General features: G+C 30.5%; 1 protein-coding gene across 10 annotated transcripts in view; it reads right to left on the reverse strand.

Annotated features, from left to right (window-relative positions):
• The window catches only part of LOC143073179 (complexin-like), an 80,170-nt gene that overhangs the window by 11,249 nt on the left and 41,025 nt on the right, over window positions 1-27,896 (reverse strand). For 6 of the 10 annotated variants that reach the window (XM_076248523.1, XM_076248527.1, XM_076248525.1 and 3 more), the window contains 4 exons: window positions 18,911-19,019; window positions 14,038-14,049; window positions 4,588-4,751; window positions 2,303-2,453 (listed from right to left, as the gene is read on the reverse strand). In XM_076248523.1, the coding sequence (XP_076104638.1) occupies window positions 2,303-2,453; window positions 4,588-4,751; window positions 14,038-14,049; window positions 18,911-18,965 (382 nt within the window). In that variant the 5' untranslated portion in view covers window positions 18,966-19,019. The remainder of the gene's footprint in view (window positions 1-2,302; window positions 2,454-4,587; window positions 4,752-14,037; window positions 14,050-18,910; window positions 19,020-27,896) is intronic. The other 4 variants (XM_076248529.1, XM_076248530.1, XM_076248531.1 and 1 more) reach the window with 2 other exon arrangements.

The following is a 27,896-nucleotide window of genomic DNA, read 5'->3' on the forward strand; positions in this document are numbered from 1 at the left end:
TTAATTCCTATACAACCCATACAATACAATTCTTTTGCTATATGTTAACATGTTATTGATGTACATATTATGTTAATTTTGATCTAAACATTACCATACATTGTAAGTAAATGAAAAATATCTACACATTTTATAAGAAGACACCAGATGAAAGAAATAATCAATTGGGTATGATGCATTTGATAAACTGCTGCAGTCTTAAATGATTTAAAATGAAATCCTTTCTACATAATTATTTGACAAAATAAATCAAATTTGTGGAAAACCAAGAAAAATCTCTCCAGTGATACAAAAGCTGACACTCTTAAATGTCTTGCATGCTTAATTGATTATCATTACTACATCAATCAAAATAACTTTATATCAACAATTGACCTATGGAAATGGGTTCAAGGTCAAGTGAAAACACATACATGTACACTATATACAAATTATAAGGACAAATATAGTGCTATGTAGAATTATGACCTGACCTTAACACAATCATATCACCAGTAACATTAATCAATGAACCCTAACAGTCAAGGCCAGGAGCCTAATTTCAGAAGGACATGTACACCTTATTATGATCTCATAGACCATAGAAATTTACCTATTTTTTCTAACAAAAAACACCAAAAAGCAATATCCTACATTTTAGATAAAAGGCTAGTCACATACCTAATGCTCAGAGTGACTGAATAACTGATCTAAGCAGGAAAATCCAATAATGCTCATTGAACCATGATATTCAATAAGTTCACTTGGTACTCATGGTAACTGAGAAATTGTCCGAAGAGAAAAATTCTGTATGTCACCTTAAATCTTTCAGCAATTTTATAGACTTATTATAGCTTACTTATTTATCATAGTGATTGAGAGACAGACCTTATTCAAAATATGTATGTTTACTTTTGTAAAACATTGACCAATAAAAGTGATGTCAAGGAAAGTGATATATGACCATAAGAAACTTCAGGCCATAATCAATCAACACAAAGTATTGATTATTTAACTGTTCTATTCAAATACTCAGTTATACAATTTGTTTTTGCTGTTGGCCTTGGATTGGTATCTTTTTGTTTCGTAATCTGTAACACTTATTGCAGGCAATTACGAAATTTGAAATTGTCAAAAGTCAATCATGATCCTACTTTGATTATAACAAAAACAAACTATAATGATTTTGTGAGATTGTCTTTATAAATGTTATATATATTCCTTATTTTTCTGTAGAACTCAAAAGAAAATCTTTCAAAATGACCATCATATATATATTTTTCAGCCTTTCAGACATTTTTCATTTTTCGTATTCATTCAAAATGGGCTACTTATCATGTTGAGCTTATTGCACTGTTTTCATTAATATCAAATTGCAATTAAGCAACTAATAAGACTTTGACAAATGTATGAAAAGGGCTACTAAGTCACTTGATATTTAAATAATCATAATAAAGGGAAACTAAGTCATTATTCCCCCCCCCCCCAAAAAAAAATCAAACACTCCTTAGTATATTCACAAATAAATCCATTCATTGACACTAACTACAACTACAAGCCACACTCACATATTGTTTAATCATATATCTAACTTTGACTTTTTAGGTTTTCTTGTGTTTTGAGGGTCACACACATATCTGATTTTATGAAAAAAAACTTCATTCAAAATGAGCGTACATGCAATCTAGCTACTAAAAAAGTAATAACACTGACCAATCAATGATTCCAAAGATCATTTGTTAAAGCATCCTCTGGCACAAAGTCAAATACTACAGTCTATACATTATATTTCAGTGACGTAAATCTCAATATTGAGGACTTTAGAGCCACAATCTCAAGGTAAATATCAACTAGTTAAGCTAACATTATAAATTTGTTCAAATGGCCTAATGCAAGTAAATTTATATTTTCTTTTGTATTTGAATTCATAATCTATCTATACAGGAAAAAATATACTAAGAACATCAAGTTCAGATCTGAATTAAAAGATGAAAAATAACACAATGTTTATTTCAAGTTTTTGGTAGCTATGAAAAAAGAATATCTTAACATATGGCCGTGCACAAATATATCACATTAAAGCCTTAATCAAGATACAAACTGACAACCTTTTCCACATTAAGTCTCAATGTTAAATGTTATCATATATCTCAATATATAGATAATACTTGTGATCTTAATTAAGTTGTGACCTGGCACAAAGTTCCCACAGAAGAATATATTCCTCCTTCTGCGATCTGGCACAAGTTGACATTACATAATGCTTATTTTTAGATTTGACCTCAGACAAAACTCATACAGCAACATAAGGAAGAGAATTTACTTGCAAACTCATCTTCATCTTCATCTTCCTCTCCTCCATTTGCCTCAGCTGCAAGTTCAGCAGGAGTTTTCTTCTTTCGACCAACCCGACCTGCAGAATCCATTTGCTGCTTCAGTAATTCCTCTTCTTCTTGTTTCTTTTTAATGCCATACTGTAAAATAGGTTGGTTTAAATCAAAAATAAGTTAATGCCAACATACTTCTTATCGAACCCCACTGGGTGTTAAGCAATAAACAATCAATCAATATAATCAAACTTGAATATTTGTACAACCACATACTTCTAATCGAACCCCAATGAAAATTAAGCCACCAACAATCAATCAATCTAAAACTGACTTGAATTTCTGTTAAGCAATATACTTCTAATCAAACTTGTCAATACGTATAGGTACCAGTCTTGTATTACAACTCCAGTTTCCGGTGCATGTAAAAATATGGAGGGAAACAAAATAGTGCATTTTTTTTTTGAATTTTTTCTGTTTGATTATAGGTTTATGCTGTATTGAAACATATATATAGACTTCAAAAAAAATCTTTCATCTTTTGGAGGATATCAATCTAGGAAAAAGGAAGGATATCATGTTTACTGGAAGTGGTGCGGCCTAGTAGAAACAGCAAACAGAAAGTAGAAAAAAAATGTTTTGACTTCAGGAATACATAATTATTTTTTATTCCTCATGGCCTGACCCTCTTTTTTTTTTCGATTAAATAACAATTTCACATTAGTACATACATGATATGAACATGAAAAAAATTTTCTATGTAGCATTTTGTATTTTTTTATTTTGAAAGATCAGCTGTTTTGCATGTAAGCCTATGGAGCAGTCAATTACAAGACTGCAACCTATACTGACATATAATCATTCAATGAAGAAAACCAGCACTATACTTCACATGAGGAAATGGTTAATCAAAAATTAGAATGTTAGTCAACAAAGCTAGGCATGTGAAATTTACTGCAATGTATATATGCAAAGGGCTTTACTAATAAAAAAGAGGGTGTGCCAAAGAAAACCATTGTAAATCAAACTTTGATACTGATCATTATTTTTATACTTAATGCTGAGATACAGAAAACAATTTCATATTCTATCGTTAATAAGCATAGGTAGCCTCTTACAGTAGCTATAAAACTGGATCCACTTTAGAATGTTATTTACGAAGCTAGTAAAAGTTCCCATAGGTGTTTGTTTTCTATACTCATTCATATAGGTCTGCAGTTAGACTCACATAAAAGTTATGCTTGTCATACAAATTGTATTTAATGGTGGTGGTAATTACAACACAGACTGCCTGTAGATGTAGAGTAAAGGCTCCCTTGATCAATAGTCTTCAATCAGCATTTACAACTATACCACTATATGACAATACAAATTGCTATTTCTTTGAACCTTAAGCAGTATTAATATTTCTAAAGACTGAACTTTTGACAGAAAATCCATTTGAAATTATAGAAAAGACGCTTGACAGAATTAAAGATTATAAGAAACTGGAATTTATGCTAAGAGAAAAATGGGGAACAAAATATAATAAAATTTTTCAGATTTGCCTTCAAGATATTGTAGAATTTTAATCAAAGGAATTACAATGAAGAAACCTAGTACAAGGATTGAATGACGTCAAACAGTTGCGTATAAGATTTACTGATGAATTGATTCAATAGCTTATGTCCGAGATAAATGAGCACACAAAAGCTTCTTGACATATATCTTGTTCTCATTAATATTCAAACAATAAGAAATTAGATCAGCTTACTACTTGGACCTATAATTGCATCTCAATGTGAAAATTAGAATTAAAACAAAGAAAAGAAAGAGTGGTTCATCTGCACTGTACACGAGTAAGAATACAGATCAACACTGAGCCCTGCATAGTAGAACAGCAATATTTCATGAAAGGAGATTAACATGTAAATACAAGAATTATAAATTCAATAATCAGTCTTCACTGCTATTATAAACTCTGCTCTACAATTCCATATCACAGCTTTGTGACATCAAATATTCAATTATATTGACCTGACATACAACCTTTGACCAAAACTTATTACTGACATCATAATGTTGAACCTGTCAATTCCTTTTAGTTTTGCAAGGAAAAACACACAAATGTAATCTGATAAATTAACAAATTTGCAGAATGAAATGTTGAATTTATACTATTTAGTTAAGCATAGTAGTTCTGGTTGAAATAATGCCGTTACTCAAGAAAAAACATTTTTTTTAGCCAAAATTCACCTTTACACAAATGATTTAGCAAACGAAAATGTCTACCAGCAAATACCTTATCTCGTATAGACTGTCTCATAGTTTCTCGTTCTTCTTCCATTTTTCTGTGTTTTTCTTTCCTTTTTTCCTCTGCTTCTCTCCTTGCTTCTTCAATCTCTGGATCTTCACCTGTATCCCCATCCCCTTCCTTACTTTCTTCATCTTTATCACCTAAAGCACCTGGGAATATAATCAAGCTATATTTTATAAACTGACAGAAAAAAAATATTACATGCAGAAAATAAAAACTGCAACTTATGTATTTCCATCTAAGCAGATCTGAAACTTTAACTCAAGTTTAAATTTTTCAGATTTTCATTTATATTAAAAATATTTTATCAAGGATTTTTTATTTACCACAAACACGTTAAATAGGAAGTTTTGTTGGTGGATGGTCTAAACAATCACTGATACGAGAGAGGAACAAGCAACCTCTAAATGATCTTACAATGAGTTTTTTTTTACTTTTCAAAACCTGAAAACTCTGTATACAAAATATAGCAGACCTCAGTATAACTTGTAGTAAATACAAACACTTTTGTTTTCTCCAAAGTACAGCAGCTGATATTAGAAAGTAGGAAAACATGTTTTCTTTATCAGGTATTATATATTGAGCTTGTATATAACAATTGGTTTCATTCTTTGATATGATTTTTTTGGGGCCTAATATTGAAGTGTTATGTATTACCATCTTGAGCAGTTTTTCTGAAATGATCTTTTGTATGTCATTTATTTATTCCATTGATTGAGTTTAGCAGTAGCAAGGTTGATTACTTTAAAATGTAGTTTAACCTGCCAATTATTCATATGCTGACCAAAATTAGCCATCATATCTTCATAAGTTATATCTTATTGTTGTTTTTTCTCTCTCTCTCTCATACCATTCAGAATTTAATTTGATGGCAGAATTAGACTTTTGAGAGTGACTCTCTGTCAAGGATTTATTCACATTTTTTCCCCAACTTGGCATGAAATATAGCTTTGTATATTTTGACATAGTTGAAGGCCCTTTGATGACTCCTAGCAGTTGTTTTTGTTCTATAGTGTCATTTGGTTACCACCTCATTGACTTAAACCCACATATCCTTTTTATTTATTCAAATATTATGATTTTCTGTCTGGAAAAAAAATGTACTTGTATTCATGGCATGCAATCATAATGACTGTGTTATACTATATTCAATAATCTACAATGTCAACCACAAACATGTGATGAAAAATAATATTGAACAATCAATGTTTGTTCTAACAATTGAAACAATAACCACATTTTCTCGCAATATTTAAGAGCAAATTATTGTTCAAATCATCAATCAAGTCAGAAATGCACTAATTTGTCCATAAACTGACAAAAATAAATTTTCCATCATAACAAGCAGTTAAATGTTACAACTCTGGGGAAATATTTGAGAACAAATTTGTGAAACTCATATTTGAAATGGGGTATTTTTTTTCCATTCAAACTACTCACTGAAAAAGCAATCATGCTATATATAATAATATGATCTATAATACATTTCATTTTTGGATTGAGAGTGCTATCAATTATTCTGCTTTTATAAAATCAGATAAACTGCCATGTATATATCTATATGAAGTTCAAATCTGAAAAGTTTGTAACATCAATATCTTAGCTTGAATTAGTTTCTTTTTTGTAGAACAGAGTTTGAATATTTTATTGACTAGATTTGATGAAAAATATAAGAGAAATGTGTATAAGAACACAAATGCCCCCTGCTAAAGCTTTGCAATTTACTCACCTAAAAAGGGTATTAACTATAGAATGGTATGCAACTCACTGCCCTAATATGAGCTGTTGTGGTTCTGAAGGTTGTAAATGAATTTAATCAAATTTGCATGAGTCAAACTCAAGTCAGAGTGTGGAAACGATGGGACGGACTGAACAACCTCAGATGGAAAGGCTGAAATATGTGAGACAGATATTCAAGGCCACTGTCAAGGGTTACACTTAATTACCCTGTCGCATATAGCACAGCATAAAAATGATCTACAGCTAGAGTATTTAATGTTGGCTGGTACTTGCTGCCTTATGTTGCAGACTAGATAATGAACAATAGAACAATGGAACAAGGTTAATGAACAACAGTCAATAAAAGATGAGAACAGGTCACTTAAAAATATATTGGTTAAAAGATGTACCTTTAAAAGATAAACACTGCAAATTAGTCCTTGTCAAAAAAAAAGGTTAAAATATATATAAAAAAAATCTTTTAATGTAAACTAAGATTTGATGCCCTAATATGAGCTGTTGTGGTTCTGAAGGTTGTAAATGAATTTAATCAAATTTGCATGAGTCAAGGACTTAATGATAGAGGTCTTCCTTTCTCATAGGGGCATGATGTCATATGGAAAGGTCTTTCATCATGTGTTCAATTTCTTTATTTATAACAGCACTTTGTAATGTAGTCTCCTTATTAAAAGGTTATAATAAATTAGATAAGAATCAATCTTTTTATATAAACAATGACTTTGATGCTGTTAAAATGATAAAGGTCTTCATCCCTGATAAGGGCATGTTGTCAAATACAAAGGTCTTTCAGCAATAATGATGATTTTTAATTAAAAAGAGCAATTTGTAAAGTAGTCCTTGTCATGAAAAGGTTGAAATTAAAAACCAATCTTTTCATAAATCATAAAAAGACTATGATGCTGTTAAAATGGTAAAGGTCTTCCTCTTTCATAAGGGCATGACATCATATGCAACGGTCTTTCAGCAATGTTTATAATTAATTAATTTTTAATAGCACTTTGTCAAGAAAAGGTGAGATTTTTTAAAAAGTCTTTTTTTTTTTATATATATATGTAAGACTTTGATGCTGTTAAAATAACATGTCGAAGGTCATACTCTCCCATAAAGGCATTTAAGGTTATATATAAAAGTTCTAGGAGCACTTTGTAAACATAGTAAAGTACCTGTAAGTCAATAAAATCAACTTTTATGGAAATTTTCATTTTCTTGTGAAAATGTTAACAGCTGAAATACAAAAAGTCATTATCTATGTCCCCCTAAAATTACTCATGTATGGCAATATATATGTGCCCACTCATGGTCTTTTCTCATTTCTGATTGACTGAACATTAGAAAAATTCTAACAAATGACTGACCAATAAATGCGCCAAAAAAACCAAGTCTAATTGGTTTGACTTTAAATAACAGATAATGATCTCTAAAAACATGGAATCAATTGAAATCTAACTGGCCTTATATGTTTCTATGAAGCCCCTAAAACAAGTTGTGACTCTGTTGCTTATTGGAATTCGTCAAGAACACCAACTGAAGTCAAAGTTTACAGTCAAATTCATGGAATTTCCATTTTTCTTTTACTTTTCAAAAAATAGATTTCTTGATAGGAAAACAAACCATGTAGACATGTTCCTATGGGAAGGTACTTATATAATTACCAAGTGCCATTAATGTTGGTCATGATGAAAAGTCCAATCTAGCTTTAGGGGGGGGGGAGGGAGGTGTTCAAAAGGGGTTCACTTTATTTAATATTTAAAGATAACTTAATTGATTGATACCAGACTTCCAAGATGTGCTTAATCTCCAGTGGCAAATAGTTCATGCATGTTCATAACTATCCTGCGATGGTTTAACCAAATTCTCCAAACAACAAAATACATTATGATATGACATAAGACAACTAACGTCCAGAAGTCTAACAGACTCATGAGAAGGGGTGGTGTGGAACTTGCTTTTTTCTGGTTTCAACCCCAACCACCCTTTTAAGGGATGAAATTTTCAAAATTTAGCAATGCATTTTATATACCGTATGTCAAAAGACCTGTTTATTTCCAAAATAATTGATATAAAGGCGAGTCAAATTTAAAAATATTATGGGAGTACAAACATCAAAAGAACATAAACAGTAACTTAACTTAGAGGGTTTCAACCTAAGCTTTAGAGCATAATTTATAGAAATTGGAAATTTACAGATAAAACATATAAGAATCATATCCATAACCAAAGCATAAGCCACTGGGTGGATGTACATGGAGGTGAGGTTTGTATAATATGCCTTTATAATAGAAACAGCAAAAAGGTTAAATCAAACAAAACACATACATTTATAACCCCAAAACATATCATCTTCCTGGCTTTTAAAAAGATTTTTTTTAGAAAATTTTCTACTATAATCTGGAAACTAAAGGATATGGGGTATCCATCTCTGACAAAATAACAGTACACAGCATAAAACACACAATAAGCAAAGGAACATTACTTTTATTGCAGTTCATTATCTAAAAGTCATAGTGAGGCCTTTAACACTATGCAAAAACAATAATCCCCTTACTGCAAGTTTAAGACAGCCCCTAAGCACCTGCTAGAGCGGAATTCTTGCAAAAGTAAATTTGGAAAGACTTTGTTTGCCAGGCTGTTTGATTCAGCTAAAATACTCTTAATTTTTTTCTATTAACACCTTGAAAATCTTCATTGTCACCTCAAAGTTGCCTTGCATTAGCAAACAAATACAAATAATTACCTAACAAATGAAATAATAAATAAATAAAATATTAACTAATGAACACCTCAGTATATTAAAAACTCAGCAACAGAAAGGTTTGTTTGGATTAACATAGATTTAGGGAAATGTGAAGAAAACATAGTTATATAGCACTTAATTCTGGACACATTTCTTGCGTTATATTTTTAAATTAAAAATAAACTTCATTAAAAATACAATAATTATTAATTCTACAGCATGTAATGGAATAAAGCTATTCTACCAATAATAAACTAGAAAATAAAAAAATCGTAATTTTTCATTTTTTTCTTACACAGATAAATTTAATATTTTGCAAGATTTTTAATTTTGTTTTATATAAAATTTTCATAAACAGGCAAAAATAATTTCAGGAAATTATTTCAACTCACCCTTTTTTTCTGTTACTATACTATTAAACAAATTCATTTGAAGATAATTTCTTCTAAGTCTTCACAACACTTTTAAGGTAAACAAACTAAGTGTAAATAAACTTTACCACATATTGTTTTCCTTAACATATAATAGCAAAACCTTCGTCTCTACTTTATATAGAAGTAAAATTACGTCAATTCACTCAACGGTGCTAATTTTTTTATATTTAGTTTGTTGATTCCTTGAAAAATCTACATGAAACTAGATTTTAGCTCCTGTATCTACACCAACTTTGAAAATCAGTTTTTGTTTATGAAATTCTGATTGAGTTTTTTGTGCCATTTAATTTCATTTTTTGATGGAAAGTTTCTAAAAAGTGTGCTTTGTTTGACAAAACCCTAAATGTTTGGATGCTTATGCAATGCATGGTACGAAAAAAAAAATTAAGATAAAAAAATAAATCAAAACCCTATTCCATATCCCCCCACAAAGTTAAAAGGTTATTCACCAATCTATCAAATTTCTATAACTTAATTGTTCTTTCAAAAATTAAACATGCTTTTGTCAGTGTTTCACCTTCCTTTCTACTTTAGCCCACTTGCAGCTATATTGTTTGGCTGACAGGGATAAAAAATAAAGATCACTAATTTGTACATTTAACCCTAGGGATCATAAGTAGGTCATGATTGAAATTGGTGGTTTTAGAGAAGATCTTTGAAAAAGTTAAGTATAACTGATGACAAACAATAACAATGGCCCACACTAATAGGACCTTTGGTCCAGGCAAACTAAATCGATCTTCGGTAGGTCTAAACAATACTGATTGATGGTCTAGGTGAAAAGATGGAATATTATGAGTACCACTTGATAAAGAGAGCTGTTGTGAAAAGCAAATATCCTCTCTAGGGAAACTAATGAAGTCAGCAGTTTTTACAACATGTAAAATGAATAAGGCACTTACTGAGTTTGATGCTAACAAAGGGCTTTTTTTTGGATTTAACTTCCTCAAGTAGGCTCATACCCAAAATATTGAAAGCCAATGATGTATTATCTACCTAAACTTGTGAAGAGTTATATGACTAAAAGGGGCATTAAACAATAACAAAATATTTCAAGATCATGTTAGCCTGATGCAGTTGGAGCCTACATTTTATCAATTTATCGATTTGAAATTAAATTTGTAAGAGTATATGTTATAAATCATGTCAGTACCCAAACATCAACTACTGGGATGATGAATACTGACCTTTTCATGCTTATTATTGTAGATAAAAAAAAAATGTTTCTAAACTTTGCTTTCTCATTAAATCATTAATTACATTTTAATACAACTATGCTATCTCAATATATCTGGATCAAATTTGGTCAGCTGGAATCTGATATTGCTGCAACTTCTACTTTCAAATAAAACCTGAAGAAAGCAATTAAGGAAAAAACAATAAATTTGATTTACGGCTACCAAAGGTCTGTCTGAAAACTGTGACCTGGAATTTTTGAAAATAGTTTACTTGATTACTTAAGAGACTTAGTCACAAGTATTTAGCATACATGTTGCATAACTGGGTAAGAAAAGTAAAGACGTCAGGATGAAAATGTGTGAATTTATCATATCTCCATAAATTATCCTTGACATAAAACTATTTGAAATCCTTGCCATATATAGTAAAGAAATCTCTTAAGTGCTAAGTTGGCTCTTTTTAAATGCTAAAATGAGCATAGAATTAACACACTTAAATAGTTTGACTGTATTAAAAGGATCTAGGTGAAACAATAAATAAGTGTTAATTAGGCCGGCTGTGTTTCAAGGATTTAAACTGGGTGGACACAGTGAGGTGTCTGGTCTACAGTACTTATATGTTAAAAGTCTTTTAAACCAAGGTTTTTTTAAGATATATAATCTTTAAACTGAAAAAAACTCCACATAAATGTGGTCAAGGTAACACCAATAATCAAGTTGTATAGTTAAACCCTGGCTGATGGCCATGTTGGCTGAACTTCATACTAGATACTCTGCATGCTTCAAGGATCATTCTGATTAAGTGTTATTGAAATTAGTACAATAATTTGAAAGAAGATTTTTGGAAAAGCTTATGCCGGATGAAGGTGATGATGGACACCTGGTGATGGTAATAAATGACATGGCCAATTGAGGCTTTAAAAGAACAGGTTATTTAAAATTATTTAATTTTGAGGGCTATAAGGCTCATAATTTTCATAGGATGTTTATGTTCTGAGTTCATGCTATAATGCAATATCTTTAAGATCTATATGCGAATAAGTGTTGATTAATTGCTTTAGAGCACACAGGATTCCTAGAAACTTGTCAGTAACATCTAAAACCCATAATGTAATGGACAAAAAATTACAAAACTTCTTCATTTCAAACATAAAATTCAATCAGGAATATGCTTTTCCATTATGCAGATTAATAAAATGATCCCATAAATTTCCTTAATGGTAAAACGCTTGACACTTTTAAGTAATTTCTCAACACGAAATGACAAATAAGTGAGATACATATGCTAATGCAATATGCTGCATTTGACAGCATAGGGAACATGAAAAGGTCAGAATGACCAACTTTTAATAAGACAAATCAATGCTTGTTAGACAACACTTGCAAAACAACTAATGTTACCCAATACTATACTGCATAAATCAATCATGAAATTGCAGGTAAGAGGTACTGACACAAGGATTCTTATTTGTATTTAGCCCTTCCACACTTTGATTGTGTCAAGTTTTAGTCATCCAGGGCTAACAAGTTTCAGTCACGGAAAAAAGCTATTTTTCAAAGTCCCCCAAGAGAGTTTATATTAAGGGGACAATTAAAACGCACAAGTCCAATAAATAAGACCATGACCACATCCCACCCCCCAAATTATGAAAAGACAAACAAACTGTCAAAGCATAGGTGCACTGAAATAGGAACCATTTGGCTTCAACTAAATCACACACAATATTTATTGCCAAAGGTCTACCAATCACAAGCCTTGATGGTTTGTAGTATTTTGTACAAGTATTTTCATTGTGTTGAAAAATCCTGTAACAAGCTTGTACTTGTAAAAATTTTACAGATAATAGAGATGTTTCATGTTTTCATCTTGCCCCTAATTGATCCTAGTTAGCTATACAGTCCCCTTATAAATATGAATTACTGTAAATTCAGAATCTTTGGCAAAAAAGTAAATATGATTTCAAAGCTTAAAACTGGATTACAAACTAGTCAATTACAAAAAGACCACTACAATATATGTCAAATCAAAGAGCTAAAAATGTGTTGTAACTCATGCACTCATGTATGAAATTCATGTGGTGAAAATCAAACTCAAGAAACAAAAATAATGAAAAGTGTCAAAAAACATTTGAAATCAAAATTGAAAAATATATAACTAACTCAAACTGTTTTAAAGTTGTTTTTTGGGGGGTTTGATTGTATCAAGTGTTTTACTTGATATGCATTGCATTGGGAATTGGCTGGAAAATCATAATATATTGATGGGAATAGCCGACAGCATGTTCCAATTCTATTTTATATCATAATTGAAAATGTGAACAACAATAAGTATGCACCAAAATCCCCAAAAAACACCACAAATAAAGATGTATTTCTAACTTAAGCTATTTTTCATGCTAAAATGTCTTGACCTAATATGACTTACCAGTTTCTAATTATTATTCTTGATCACAATTGATATTGCAGCAATTTAGAAACATAAAGAAATAACAATTTCATTACATAATGAAAACACCAATAATGTGTATAGGAAGTATCAGAAATTCAGTAAAATGTAAAGTTAGATTTTGTTGCTTTGATGCAATTCATAATCATTCAGCAATAAACTAATGCTAAAAATAGTAAATAAATGGAGGTATGGGGAATGATCAATGCATAAGCATCTCCAGTGTAAAAGAAAAAAAAAATACTTAAGAAGAACCAGTTTTAAATATATAAAACTAAACAATATATCTTACACATGTTACAATACTTATATCTGTAATTTCAATTTTTCAAAGCTTTATACTACTTCATTATATCTTGTCTCGTCAGATAAAACATTCTGTTCATTTTAAACTGAATAAGGTGGCATGGCCATGCTTTGGAATTCTGAAATCTTATGATTCAATTTTTGAAATATCACTTACATAATCCTAAACTCTATACATTTTATATTTGAAAGATCACATATATTATCCTGAACTCTATACATTTGATATTTGAAAGATCACATATATAATCCTTTACTATGTACATCTAATATTTCTGTTTCAAAAAGACACTGCATAAATAAAATTGAAATGGGGAATGTGTCAAAGAGACAACAACCAACCAAAGAGCAGAAAACAGCTGAAGACCACCAATGAGTCTTCAATGCAGCAAGAAAATCTTGCACCCAAAGGTCAGCTTCAGCTGGCTCCTAAACAAAATGTGTACTAGTTCAATGAAAATGGATATCAAACCTAACTCCAAAACATATAAATGAACTAAAACTTAATAAACAAACAACACTAACAAAGTTCATTACATTTGCTTATATAATGATCTTCACTTTTATCATTAATTCAATTATTATATACGAACTTACCGCCTGTTGCAGCTGCATTGTTTGAATAAATTAAATTTCAAATTTAGAGCTCTAATACATTTAATCATATGGTAAAAATTTCAAGAAAATAATATATTTACACAGTATGTGTATACATGATAAAATTATGTTTTTTTCTTGATACCTTATTTCAAGACAATAAAGCGTGGACATACTGTTTTTTTTCACCCTCATTTTCCCTACATCAATATTTCCAGTCGTAAATCCAACATGTAAACTGTTTAATCAATTATGACACAAGATATTTGATTTGTCACATATGGCAATTGAAAAACAGAAATTGTTATAAAACCTGGATTTCAATTAGTGACCTTTCAGCTTTCTCTATATGATATTATAAATAAAACTTTGTAGTTTTGGTACGAAGGAATGAAGAATTTTCTAGACAGTCCTTTATCTAGAATGTTCAAACCCAATGATGGAGTTAGTATACATTTACTAAGAAATAGACCTTTTCTAACAAAAGTCTACACATTGAACAAGTGTGTTAGTAATCTAAATGTCAACAATCAATTTTACTCATGTAAAGAACACATTGACATACTCACGAATATCTACTATGAAACATTGAACAATGTTAAACATAATGAAATTAAAGTCAAGTCAGGTGATGTCTGTATGACAGCCATTTAACAAAATAAAACATAAACCCAGGTTTCTTAAAGCATAATGTAGACACAGCACCAGGGTTCAAAAGGATTCATTAGAATACACCTAGAAGTATGGGAAAACCATTACACTACACAGCCACGTGTGCGAGTATTGTATGAAAAGGTTAATCATGTTTAAAGTATGAAATGTATAATCATGATTACGTGTATGAAATGGTTAACCATGATTCGATGTTTGAAATGTTTAATCACGATCACACATATGAAATGTTTAATCATGATTACACTTATGAAATGTTTAATCAACATTAATGTTTAAGTGTAAGTAGTGATCTAGATAACACATGCTAATAATACAGCCTTGTAAACATGGTTAGTAATGACAGTCATGGTGATAATTATAAAAAGATATTAACCATCATGACACATGTAAGCTACAATCATTCACACCTTAACCAACATTATAAAACATATATATAAACAGCCTTCTATAATATTTGGTGCATGTTTATTGAGAGAGAAAATAAAGGAAAAAAAAGAGAGAAGAGAATCAAAGTCCTGAAGTATTGAACATTGGATGACCGCAAGTTCTTGTGGATTGTCAAAAGCACTTGTCACAGAAAAAATTATCACACCTCTATACCTGAAACTGAGGTTAATGTACAGAGATTTTTTTTTTCTGAGACAAGTTTGTGCTTGGATGATCAATAAATGACAGAAAATTCAACCTCACCATAATAACTATTACTATTTCGTTCCGAGGACGTGTTTTTCAACAGACTATTGGCATTCCAATGGGAACAAATTGTGCCCCTCTTCTTGCCAACTTGTTTCTTTACTATTATGAGGCTGACTTCATACAGGAACTTCTTCGGAAAAAGATAAGAAGTTAGCAATATCCTTTAACTCTACTTTCTGCTATATAGATGATGTTCTTTCACTAAATAATTTAAAATTTGGTGACTCTGTCGAACGCATCTATCCTATTGAACTTAGAGATAAAGGATACAACAGATACAGTTAAGTCGGCCTCATATCTTGACTTACATCTAGATATTGACAATGAGGGTCGATTGAAAACAAAACTTTACGACAAAAGAGATGATTTCAGCTGTCCAATTGTGAACTTTCCATTTCTAAGTAGCAACATTCCAGCAGCATCTGTATATATCTCCCATTTGATACATATTCCCGTGCTTGCATTTCCTATCATGATTTTCTTAATAGAGGATTGTTGCTCACAAGGAAGCTATAATTAAATCAAGAGTTCCAAATGGTGAAGTTGAAATCATCTCTTCGTAAATTTTACGGACGCCATCACGAGTTGGATGGCCGTTATGGAATAACCGTTTCACAAATGATATCAGATATGTTTCTTATGTCGTAACTACAATCCCCTTCCCTTTCATAAATGTGACCTACCAAATAAGACTATTTACCGGATTTGTTATATCAAAGGCAACACCATGGGTGCCACATGTGGAGCAGGATCTGCTTACCCTTCCGGAGAACCTGAGATCACCCCTAGTTTTTGGTGGGGTTCATGCTGTTTATTCTTTAGTTTTCTATGTTGTGTCATGTACTATTGTTTGTCCTTTTCATTTTTAGCCATGGCGTTGTCAGTTTATTTTCGATTTATGAGTTTGACTGTCCCTCTGGTATCTATATTTATATTGTAGTGATACAAATCAGTAAACACTGGATTGTTGTTATATATTATATTTATATAACAGTTACATGTATATATAATTTTCATCCATTTGTATGTATATCATTCTATTCTACTTTTGTAATAATAGTGCAGTGCAAGTGCATGGTGGACACTCTTCTGTAAAAATACGATTTTGCTCACAGATTGGATATGAGTAGGCATTCACCGGTCCTTGCCGGGATTGTTGCAAAACGCTCTTTGACATATTCTGCCACATGCTTTAACACAATTTGCAGTGCATGTGCATAGATACTATCAAGGATTTTTCACTTATATATGTATATATCATTTGTTATACATACATCTCTTCAATGAATACTGATAAAAATATTTTTGTTTAGAACATAAATTTATAATATGAATATGTTTTGTCAGTATTCATAGAAGAGATGTGGTGGATCCAGAACTTTTCATAAGGGGGGGCCACTGACTGACCTAAAAGGGGGAGGAGCTCCAGCCATGCTTTAGTGATTCCCTATATAATCAACCAAATTTTTCTATGAAAGTGTGGGGGGGGGGGGCCTGGGGGAGCTTGGATCTGCCTATGCGATAAGGAATGCTATTTTGCACTTGTTAATATCTGTATAGTTATCATGTTTAATGATCGGTTAAAAACACAAAACAAATGTAACGCAATGGAAATCTAGGCAAAAGCAATACACGGGACGCCCTCACGGTCATTGGCTGTAAAAATGTATTTGCAACATGTTTACAATAACAATGATCAATGTTACTGGTTAATAACATCTGTTGTAACATGTTCTTTTCTTTGACAAGTAAAATTGATTTCTGTTTCAGTGTGAGATTTCAGCTGGAACTTGAAAGGTGTTACTAAGAAAACAAATCTTACAGGAAAGAAAATAAGAGAGATAATTAAATGATAAAATATGAAGGAATGTTGAATCTAATAAGGTATATTAAAAAATTTTAAACACAAATTTTCCTAAATAAGATGTTCGGGCCAGGTGAGCTTAAAGGACAAGGAAAGTCAGAAAATTCTGTCTTATCTATTATTCCAATTCAAGGCAATACAAAAGATCAACATGAGATACACTTTTCACAGAATACAAATAAAGATGGACAATATAAAACAGATCTTTTGGGAATAGTCAACAATATTTGAAATGGACAGCAATATCCTAACTTTGTCATTTAATCAAACAGAACCAATTAACTGGCCATGGCAATGTGAATTACAAATAGAATCAGTCATTATATTCAGGCGTCATGTATCTGAATGGCTGGTATCGTCTCTATTCATCATGGGATAAGTGAACTTGCGAGCTTCAAACTCCTCTTTAATTACGCTTTATATATGGAATTTCAATGCAGTATGGCTTTGACAAAAAATTAAACATTAGGCCCATTGTATCCAAACAGCATTGAATTCCATTTATTTCGTACAACAGTTGTAATCAGAAAAACACAAGTTATTGATCCTACAATTCTACAATTATCTTGCTGTATCAGGAAAGCTTTGTTAAAGAAGGCAGAAACTCTGTACAATCAAGTCATTGCAAACATTCATTCAAAATTTTAATAACCTTTAAAAGATAGAAGAGGGTCATAAGGTCACATATGTCCAAGGATTAACAGAAATCAAATATCAATTTCACACTGAAGGAATAAATAGAACCAATCTCTGTATGATGAAGAATGACAAACAAATGATGGCACATGAGCTTAAAAGCTCACCACTTGTTGCAAGATCCTGAAGTTCCTTAGAACTACTTAAAACAAGGAATTATTTGAATCTGGAATAATTTTGAATTCTAGAAAATTGATGTATAATGAAAACTAACCCAACTATATATGGTTAGCGATGTGTGCATGGCTACTGTTATATTTATTTTCACTGATACTTAAATTATGAATTAATTAACCCCCCTTTGCCATGCATGCATGGCTAGCCCTCTTTAGTTGGGTTAGTTTTTATCTTACATTTTTTATCAATATTCTAGCATTCAAAATTATTCCAATTTAAATAACTCCTTGTTTTAATATTTACTGACATGTGACCTTACCGCTAAATTACCAATAAACAAAAACAAATAAGAAAGTCAGAAGGCATTACAAAGATAATTTAAATGTGTGATTCACCATACAGTTCTTCAAAGACGTTCAAATTATCATATATAATTTTGGTCAATACAATTTCCAATAAATATTGTACAAAATCATTCAATGGATATAAGATGACTTATTTGATTAAGGATTTGTTAAGCAGTACTTTAAATAAGTCATTTGTAAAAACTCTGTGGCCAAGAAGGAAATAGATCAAATGTAAATGCTTTAACTATGCCCAACTGTTTTGTAGCAAACTATATGGATTCATTTATTTATAAGGGTACCATTTCTTTATGGAAAGAGGAAAGATTGTATTTTGGAGATATTTCATTTTGTGGTTTTGACAAAGGCTGCATACAAGCCTATATAAAATGTATACTAAATTATAATGAATCCATTGTAAGTCACATTAATAAGAATTGTGTTGTTGCTATTTTGCAATAATCATCTAGTAAGATTTTACCTTTAACAGATTTCAGTTGATTGCCAACCATCTGCTTGGCAATGAAAGCTGCCATGTTTCCTGGATTTGATGGTCAACAGTGGATATATTCTGCTTTACATATCAATATCTAGAAATAAATTAAAAAAATCATTTTACTGAAAGATTGATGAAAGCCTTTATTTCTAAACATTATAAAGTGCTTTGACAATGACCACATGTTTTTGCCTTTATTTTTAACTAAAAGGCACATCTTTTCTGCTATATTTCCCAAATACCTTTTCATGACCTCTTATGTACACCATAGTGCATTATATTTTCCCATCTGTGCATCTGTCTGTCATGTCTCACAAATAGGACTGTGTGATAGTAGACATGGTGCTATAAGGACACATATACCTATATGTTATATTATAAATCCTGGCTCATAAAGCAATCACAACTTATACATACATTAGAGCTCTTCTACATTAGTTTGTTCAACACAATTTTGTTGTGTCTGTCTGCTTGCTAAGTTTGTATGAAGTCTTCCATTCCATTTAAATAAAAATTGACACAATGCTTACATAAACTTCAAAACTAGTGTGGCAGTGGCTTAGACAAAACAAAAAACCTAAGAAAAATCTAGTTACAATAACTTGATGTACATAACTATATTTTCTACATAGAAACTCGCATATAAAACATACATATGCATGATAAAATGAATAAAAAGAAACTTGCATATAAAACATACATATGCATGATAAAATTAATACAAAGAAACTTGCATATAAAACATACATATGCATGATAAAATGAATACAAATAAAAAGCACACTTTCTATTAAAAAGCTGATGAAACTGATCAATTAAGTACAAACAAACCAATAAATGAGATTGACAGGTGTAATATTGGAGAAAGTCAATCAATTTTCCAATTAAAAAAGTCAATAAGCAATTAATATTTTATTCATAAATAATCACTGATAGCTATCTAAATATTAATGACCTATTATACTGCTAAAATGTATCAATAAGTTCCAAGGCTCTCTATTACCAATTCTCATTATATGGATTAACTCCCTTCTGTTGACTTCCTTTTCAGAGCTAAATCTTGTTCTATTACAATCAAGTCAGATAATAATCATAAACAAAAATTGAAAATATTTTGCATGGTATCAAATTTTTCAAATGATGACCACTAAATTAAAAATATGCATACAGTACAAATAAGCAGCATCTACCAGCCTAGGGGAGGGAGGATATATTTTTCTTACTGAACATAATTATCATGTCACATGGACTAATGAACTGTTGACAGGGATTTAAGAGAAAAACAATTGGTTTAGAGTTTTGATGAGATGAGGCTGTTTTGATGCAGGAAGACAATTCATTTGTAAATCTTTTTCATTGAAATTATCTGATTTAATGTTTACCAAATTCTTGAAAATAGCATTATATAAACTATATTATGACAAAGAATGAAATAATTTAGCAATTTTTTATTAACATTCAAATACCATCATATGGTATGGATTTTTCTCATTGCTGAAGGCTGTATGGTTGCCCATAATTGCTTACATTCACTTCATTTTGGACTTTTTATTGGCAATCCTACCGTAATCTTATATGGAATTTTTATATTCTAATGCTATTATAGCGAACCCTATGATAGTTTTCCATAGATTCACCAGCAAGTTACCTGTCCATTTAAACTTTTGTAAGTTCTATTGTCCCATCTAACAAATACAACAGGTATTGTTCTCTGTATAGTTTATTCACTGGGACCTTTAAATTTCTTCTAGGAGAAATATATCACTCATTGATTAATTTACCTGACCAAAAAATTATCTCCTTTTTTACTGAAATACTTCTATAAACTCACATAAACTGTATGCAATATTGTATTTATTCAATATATCATTAATATATTTTCAATCTGTTCAATATAAAATCTGGTTTAATAATAAAAAGTTTATTTCAGACACATTTTTTAGTATTTTCCAATGAATTTGCATGTTTTTGTTGTTGTTTATTTATAGACTTATGTTTATGAAGACCTAGTTAATTTAAAAATAATAATATTCAAATTTTTATTTATCAAACACACAAAAATATTGAATATTTGATCAGAAATCAACTTTTAATTTTTGAATCAGTATTAATATTAAACACATTAAAAATGAGTTATTTGTATTGAATAAATACAACACATGCAGTTTTATGAGTCCTTACTTAGTATTGGTATAAGTATTTTTTCATCATTGACAGTTCAATTTTTTGTTCAGGTAAATTAATCAATGAGTGATATATTTCTCTTGGAAGAAATTTAAAGGTCCCAGTGAATAAACTATACAGAGAACAATACCTGTTGTATTTGTTAGATGGGACAATAGAACTGCCAAAAGTTTAAATCGACAGGTAACTTGCAGGTGAATCTATGGAAAACTATCATAGGGTTCGCAATAATAATGCCAAAAATAAAAGACTTTAGCCTCACCTTCAGCAGGAAGGACAAAAAGATATTCATCATACGCTCATGTCTATATCAAATTGATTGCTTGTATTGTCAACTGATGACTTTGAAAATTTAAGCTGTACTTTATGTCACTATCGTGACAAGTAAACTATATAATTATTCCTGAAAGAAATGTTGTCATCTGTTTATTTTCAAACATTGTCTGTAAAAACCAGCATTCCCAAGAGCCTCTGTTGATCTAAAGCAATATTACTGGTGAATGACTTTGCATGTTTGTGGTATAAAACTGCATGAATAAAGAATTACTAGGTACTACCTAAGGATCACACATTACACAATGTGTGGTAACAATAACCAATAGCAAATAAGTCATGGTAAATACTGAGTGAAGTAATCATAACATTTGAACATGTAATGTCAAAAACAAGGCAAAATTGTATCTCAGTGTATTATTATTTAACCTTCATCCTGGATTCACTGGACATAAGTAGATATATTGATTTTTACAACAATAACATCATAACATCAAATCTCACCGATTCAACAAGAAAAATGTAAATATTAATATTATTTCTACATATTGATCACATGTAAGCCATTAATATAACATGAATAATCTAACCTATCTTACTGTCTAACAAAAACACTACTGGTAGAAAAATGAAACCTTACTTGTTACTGAATTAAGAAAAATAGTGTTTGTAGTCCTTTTTTTAATAAAGGCATCATGATCTGCTCACCCATTACAAGTTTCTTTCAAAACTTTAAACTTTTAACCTTTAAGTTCAGAGAAACTCAATAAAACATGTTACCGAACATCAAAGTACATAATAAAAACAACTGTCTTAATGTCTTCTATCAAATAACTGATTTGTAACAACAGTACTCAATAAATTTACACTCAGAACAAGTGTCTTGTAAACTATCTACATATAATAAGTGCTACCATAGTCTTGTGGTAACTGACAACTAAAGTGTATCATTCCATGACAAGTCACACTAAGGAATGTCATGGACTATAAATTTCACACTGGACTAGTTAATAAAGACCAAGTGAAATTTTATTAGAACACATTTAAATCACAGTTTGAGAGATAAATTTTCTTGAAAATCCTAAATTTAATAGTAAAGTCTCTACTGAAAGAAAATTAATCATATCTGGACAATTGAGATGAATGCTTTGACTAGAAGAGAAGACTTATTAACTTTTAGTTTCTTGTGTACAATTTGGAGTTTAGTATGGTGTTCATTATCACTAAACCAGTATATATTTGTTTAGGGGCCAGCTGAAGGACGCCTCCGGATGCGAGAATTTCATTGAAGACTTGTTGGTGACCTTCTGCTGTTGTCTGCTCTATGGTCGGGTTGTTGTCTCTTTGGCACATTCCCCATTTCCATTCTCAATTTTATTATTATATACAAATATATAAGTATTAAGTTTTTAACTATAAAAATAACACTTTAAACATTGTGCATCCTAAGCACTTTTCTGGATTAACCTTCATCAAGAAAGATCAAACATGAGCATTTGTAAGCCATTGATGTATACATATGTTGAACTGTTCAAGATGACCTAAAAAGAATAGCAAGATTCCTCTACAATCTGAATTTTTGCCAAAGGGAGATGGAGTCTGATGGACCTTATAGTTTCTTAGTAATTTTTTAATTTACAAACAGGGAATATTTATACAAACATATTATAAATAATATAAAAAGAAGATTTAGTGTGATTGCCAATGAGACAACCTTCCACAAGAGACCAAATGACATGAAATTAACAACTATAGGTCACCGTACATCCTTCAACAATGAGCAAAGCCCATACTGCATAGACTGTTAGTATAATGTCAGTATACCAATTCCTTGATTGGAATTATTATTTTGCTTTTTCAATTTTATGTTCAGTTTTTGCCTTTTTTTAAATACTTTTGACAACAAATGCAGTCTGGTAAACCAGATCGGATCTGATCCAAAAATTTACCACTGAACAGTCAACTGATCATGATGATGACCAATAACCGTAACTTCTATTGTAGCATATCATCATGATAAAGCAAAAAAAGTGTCAATACAAACAAATTACAAGATAAATGTATTGTTGTTATTACAAATAAATTACAAGGTCATCAATATCAATGTACTGGTGTCTTAACAAACAAATTACAAGGTCATTTCTGTCAATGTATTTGGGTCTTTGTTAAGAAATTTTTGTGCAGGGGTTATATTGCACTTGTTTCACATCAAAATAAAAAAAAAAATATTCCCCATGCAAATTGTTTTGTTAAGCAAAAATATAGATATGAAGTATTTTTTATGTGCATATTTAACCCCAAAAAAGTAAGTTTATGCACTGAAATTAAAAAAAAAAAAAAAAAAAAAAAAAAAAAAAAAATCAAGAATACAGCTTCTAGTATAATATTGTTAATGTTAAAGCATTCTATACAAGCAAGTAGATATTTTACACTTACAATGTTAATAAATTTCAACATACCTTGCTTCTAAAGTCTAACGTTACGGCAGTGGCAAAAAAATATATCATTTATGCTTCTTTGAATGCTATCTTAAAATATATATTATAACCCCTGATTAGAAGCCTTGTGAAAATCCTAAAAGATCAGTTTAAATCTAAGAACTGAAATATTTTAAATAAAAGCTTATACCGTCTTTTCTTAGGAAGGTAATTTTATATTGAAAAGTACGATTGAAAATCTTACTTAAGTAAGGTCTTCATAACCTATTTATTTACTTGTTTTTATTAAAAATTATACTTAAAATTTCAATCCTGGTATCTATGATGATTTTTTTTACAGTAAATGATTAAGTAAGACTTAGTAATTACTACACACCTAGAAATTGTCCCCAAAAAACAAAAACTCAATTAAAATTCCATCATGTGTGAGTTTTATATAGTATCAATTAAAAAGTATGTGCAACTGTATTTTGCACCATGATGAAAAAAAATTAATTCTAAGGAACTTGTAGTTCAATTACTGAATGATACAACAACCAAAATATAAAACAATAAAAAAATGTTCTGCAACTTTCAACTGAATATCTATTACATGTGTAATCGGGGAGCTTGATTTGCCTTTCCAGATGGGATTCCAACATTGACAAGTAAGCCATTGCTCTACAAACTGAGCTTAAGTAGTTCTCTTAATTGGGAAGAGAATTATCATTATGCTTGTTATTTTAAGTATGTTTACATTAATTTTTAAAACTTATAATACTTATCTTATTATTCTAACAAATCTGTTTTAAAAACAAATGCTTAAACAGATATTTAAATGTTGTAGGTGTTAAACAAAAAGTTGTTGATATTACAATTCCTATTAATTTGTTGTACAAATATATACAATACTAATATATATATCCATTTTAAAAACGTTTAAGTAAATAAAAAACATTGCAATAATGTCAAATATGGATATACGCCTATATAAATGCATAAACAAATTAAGCTCTTTATAGCTTGCTGTTCGCTGTGAGCCACGGCTCTGTGCTGAAGACCGTACCTTGACCTATAATGGTTTACTTTTATAAATTGTGACTTTGATCATTGGCACTCATACCACACCTCTTATATCAATTAGAAAATTATGAAAATTCAACAACTACCGTACAAAAAATTGTCCAGAAAGGAATAAACCAGAAAAAAATCTGAAAAATATTAATTGGTTTACAGCATTGACATACTTTTCCCAGGTTGACAGTTAATGTAAAACCACAATAAAAATATATGCAGTTAATTGTAGACAGCAATAGTTATCAAAAGTACCAGGATTATAATTTTGTACACCAGACCCACGTTTCGTCTACATAAGACTCATCAGTGATGCTCATATCAAAATATTTATAAAGCCAAACTAGTACAATAATTTGACTCAAAGGTGATGAACGATTGAATCTGAAGCTACAATCAACATAAGAAACCATTACACATTAAATGACACATTATATTTTATTCTCGCTTCTTCAAATAATCACATTTGTTACATTCATAAGGCTTTATTGATTAAAATGTCAATATCATATCTAAAAAGTTTGCATTGCAATCGTTATAACATGTAATATAATATTTAGGAAAATATAATATATTTTGTCTTTCCAGTCATCAATAACAATATCACCCATAGATATTATCTTACCTGACAATTGCCTGACAACTGATTGTAATACTTCAGATCACAAATCATAAGATAGCATGAAATATACAGAGGAGTTTGGTATATGCAAATCAGAGTTATAAAGATAATGACATTTGTGGGTTCTATAAATTGTTCATAAATGCGTAGACCATAAAAAAACTTATGAGCATAGTAAATTTCCCCCATGGTGTCTTCTCTCCCTTTTTAACTTGCGGTTTTCTATTTCCATTGAAACTAATTTAAAAGTTATGACCTATTGATAACATGGAAAAAAGGACGTAGGTTAATTTTTCTATGTTTGGAATTCCCTAAAGAGTAATAGTTAATACTAATATAATTAGTTCCTGATGAATATTTTCCTCCTAACTCACATATACATTACCACTGCAAGTCTTGTTACATGTGGGTTCTTATAATTAGCATGGCCAACAGCTGTCGACATAATGTAACTGAGAATTACACAATGAAACTGATTCAAACATTTCAATTACAATAAATTTTACAATCAAATATGGATCTTACATCTGAAAAAAGAAGCTGTTTACATGTGATCCATTGATTCAAAAATAAAGGTGAAAAAGGCAGATATAATCTACAAATACAGCTTAGAAATTTCTTTGTGACAATTGTCCTTCTGTGAATCAGCTTATAATTATTACAAGCCCTTTATCAAGTAATAAATGACTCTGTGAGGAGCTTAAATTTGTTTTTAAGCTATCAATTAATTACTCAGTGTCAATCTTAAAATCAATCTTGCTTAAAAGTTTCATCCCTACAAATAAAGCTGATGGAATAAAAGGAAAAATACATGGAGAAAATGTTTGAATGAAATGTGATTAAGTTGACCTATTTTTGAAGGTTTATTAACTCTTTTTAAGGTAAATGATTTTAATTTCAATATTTCCTCATACGAGTTCCAACTTCAAGAAAACTAAATTATTTCCAAGTCCATCATCAAAATAACGAATAAATTTTAGCTTTATCATTAAACTTTGTGTTGCATAATAGTGACAGCAGATAACTTGTTTGTCATGTGCATTGGGAATTTAGGAACTCATTATCTGTCATGTGTGTTGGGAATTTAGGATAATGAGTTCCAGCTCAATAGTGTTTGCTGCTTCCTTGCTATTAACATGGTATTTAGGAGTTAACAAAGAAAGTATGGTTAGCTGGCTGTTCATATCCATACACCTTTCACACAATTTTCTCTTGTATAAGTTTAAAATGAAGAACAACCATCCTGTTCTAGTCCTAAGCCAAGAACCTTGTTAGTTGTTATCTCTAGCTATATGATATTGCTTTTGTCCTTGGAATTTTTTATGTTAATTGCTTCAACATTGAACAATTTTTCTAAGCACAGCATGGCATTGGACTTAAAATACTATACAGATACAATATAAAAAAGAAGATATGGTATGATTGCCAATGAGACAACTGTCCACAAGAGACCAAAATGACACAGACATTAACAACTATAGGTCACCGTACGGCCTTCAACAATGAGCAAAAGTCATACCGCATAGTCAGCTATAAAAGGCCTGGATAAGACAATGTAAAACAATTCAAACGAGAAAACTAATGGCCTTATTTATATAAAAAAATGAACGAAAAACAAATATGTAACACATAAACAAATGACAAACACTGAATTACAGGATCTTGACTTGGGACAGACACATAAATAAATAATGTTGCGGAGTTAAACATGTTAGAGGGATCCCAACCTTCCCCCTAACCTGGGACAGTGGTATAACAGTACAACATAAGAACGAACTATAAAAATCAGTTGAAAAAGGCTGAACTCATCAGATGGACAAAAATAGAAGTGAACGTGGCCAGGTACTTATACATCCTGACACAAAAAGACACAATGAACAGATCTGAGAGTACTCACAGTTATCTGACACCTAGTTCAAAGCCATTAACAACTAATAAAAAAATCATGCATCTAAACTAAACTATCAATCTGTACACATCCAACATCCAATGGATTTAGTCAGAGAAAAACACGACCTTGTGCAATGCCAAGTTACAGGTATCGACAGATTGTAGATCCATGAATGTGTATATGTATATAACATACTAGTAATATTTAGTTAGCTTTTAATTTACTGATAACAAAATCAATATTTATACCAATAAAAACAACATTTGTTTGTCTGTGTTGTTAGGTTGCTGTCTTATCGGTTTTTACCCCACATTGCTCTCGTTTATACCTATGCTGTCTTTTCAGTATTTTTTAAATGTTAGGCAGACTTCAGCTAAGTGAGTGATGTCAATGTCTTTATAGTTATTACATGTCAGTTGACCTCCAGATGTAAAGCTGGTAAGCACTTTACGTTGTGCCAATCAATTTGTTGCTGTCTCATTGATATATATACAACAAATCTCCTTTTAT

The sequence above is a fragment of the Mytilus galloprovincialis genome, chromosome 4 (assembly GCF_965363235.1).
Source record: "Mytilus galloprovincialis chromosome 4, xbMytGall1.hap1.1, whole genome shotgun sequence".
Classification (NCBI taxonomy): domain Eukaryota; kingdom Metazoa; phylum Mollusca; class Bivalvia; order Mytilida; family Mytilidae; genus Mytilus; species Mytilus galloprovincialis.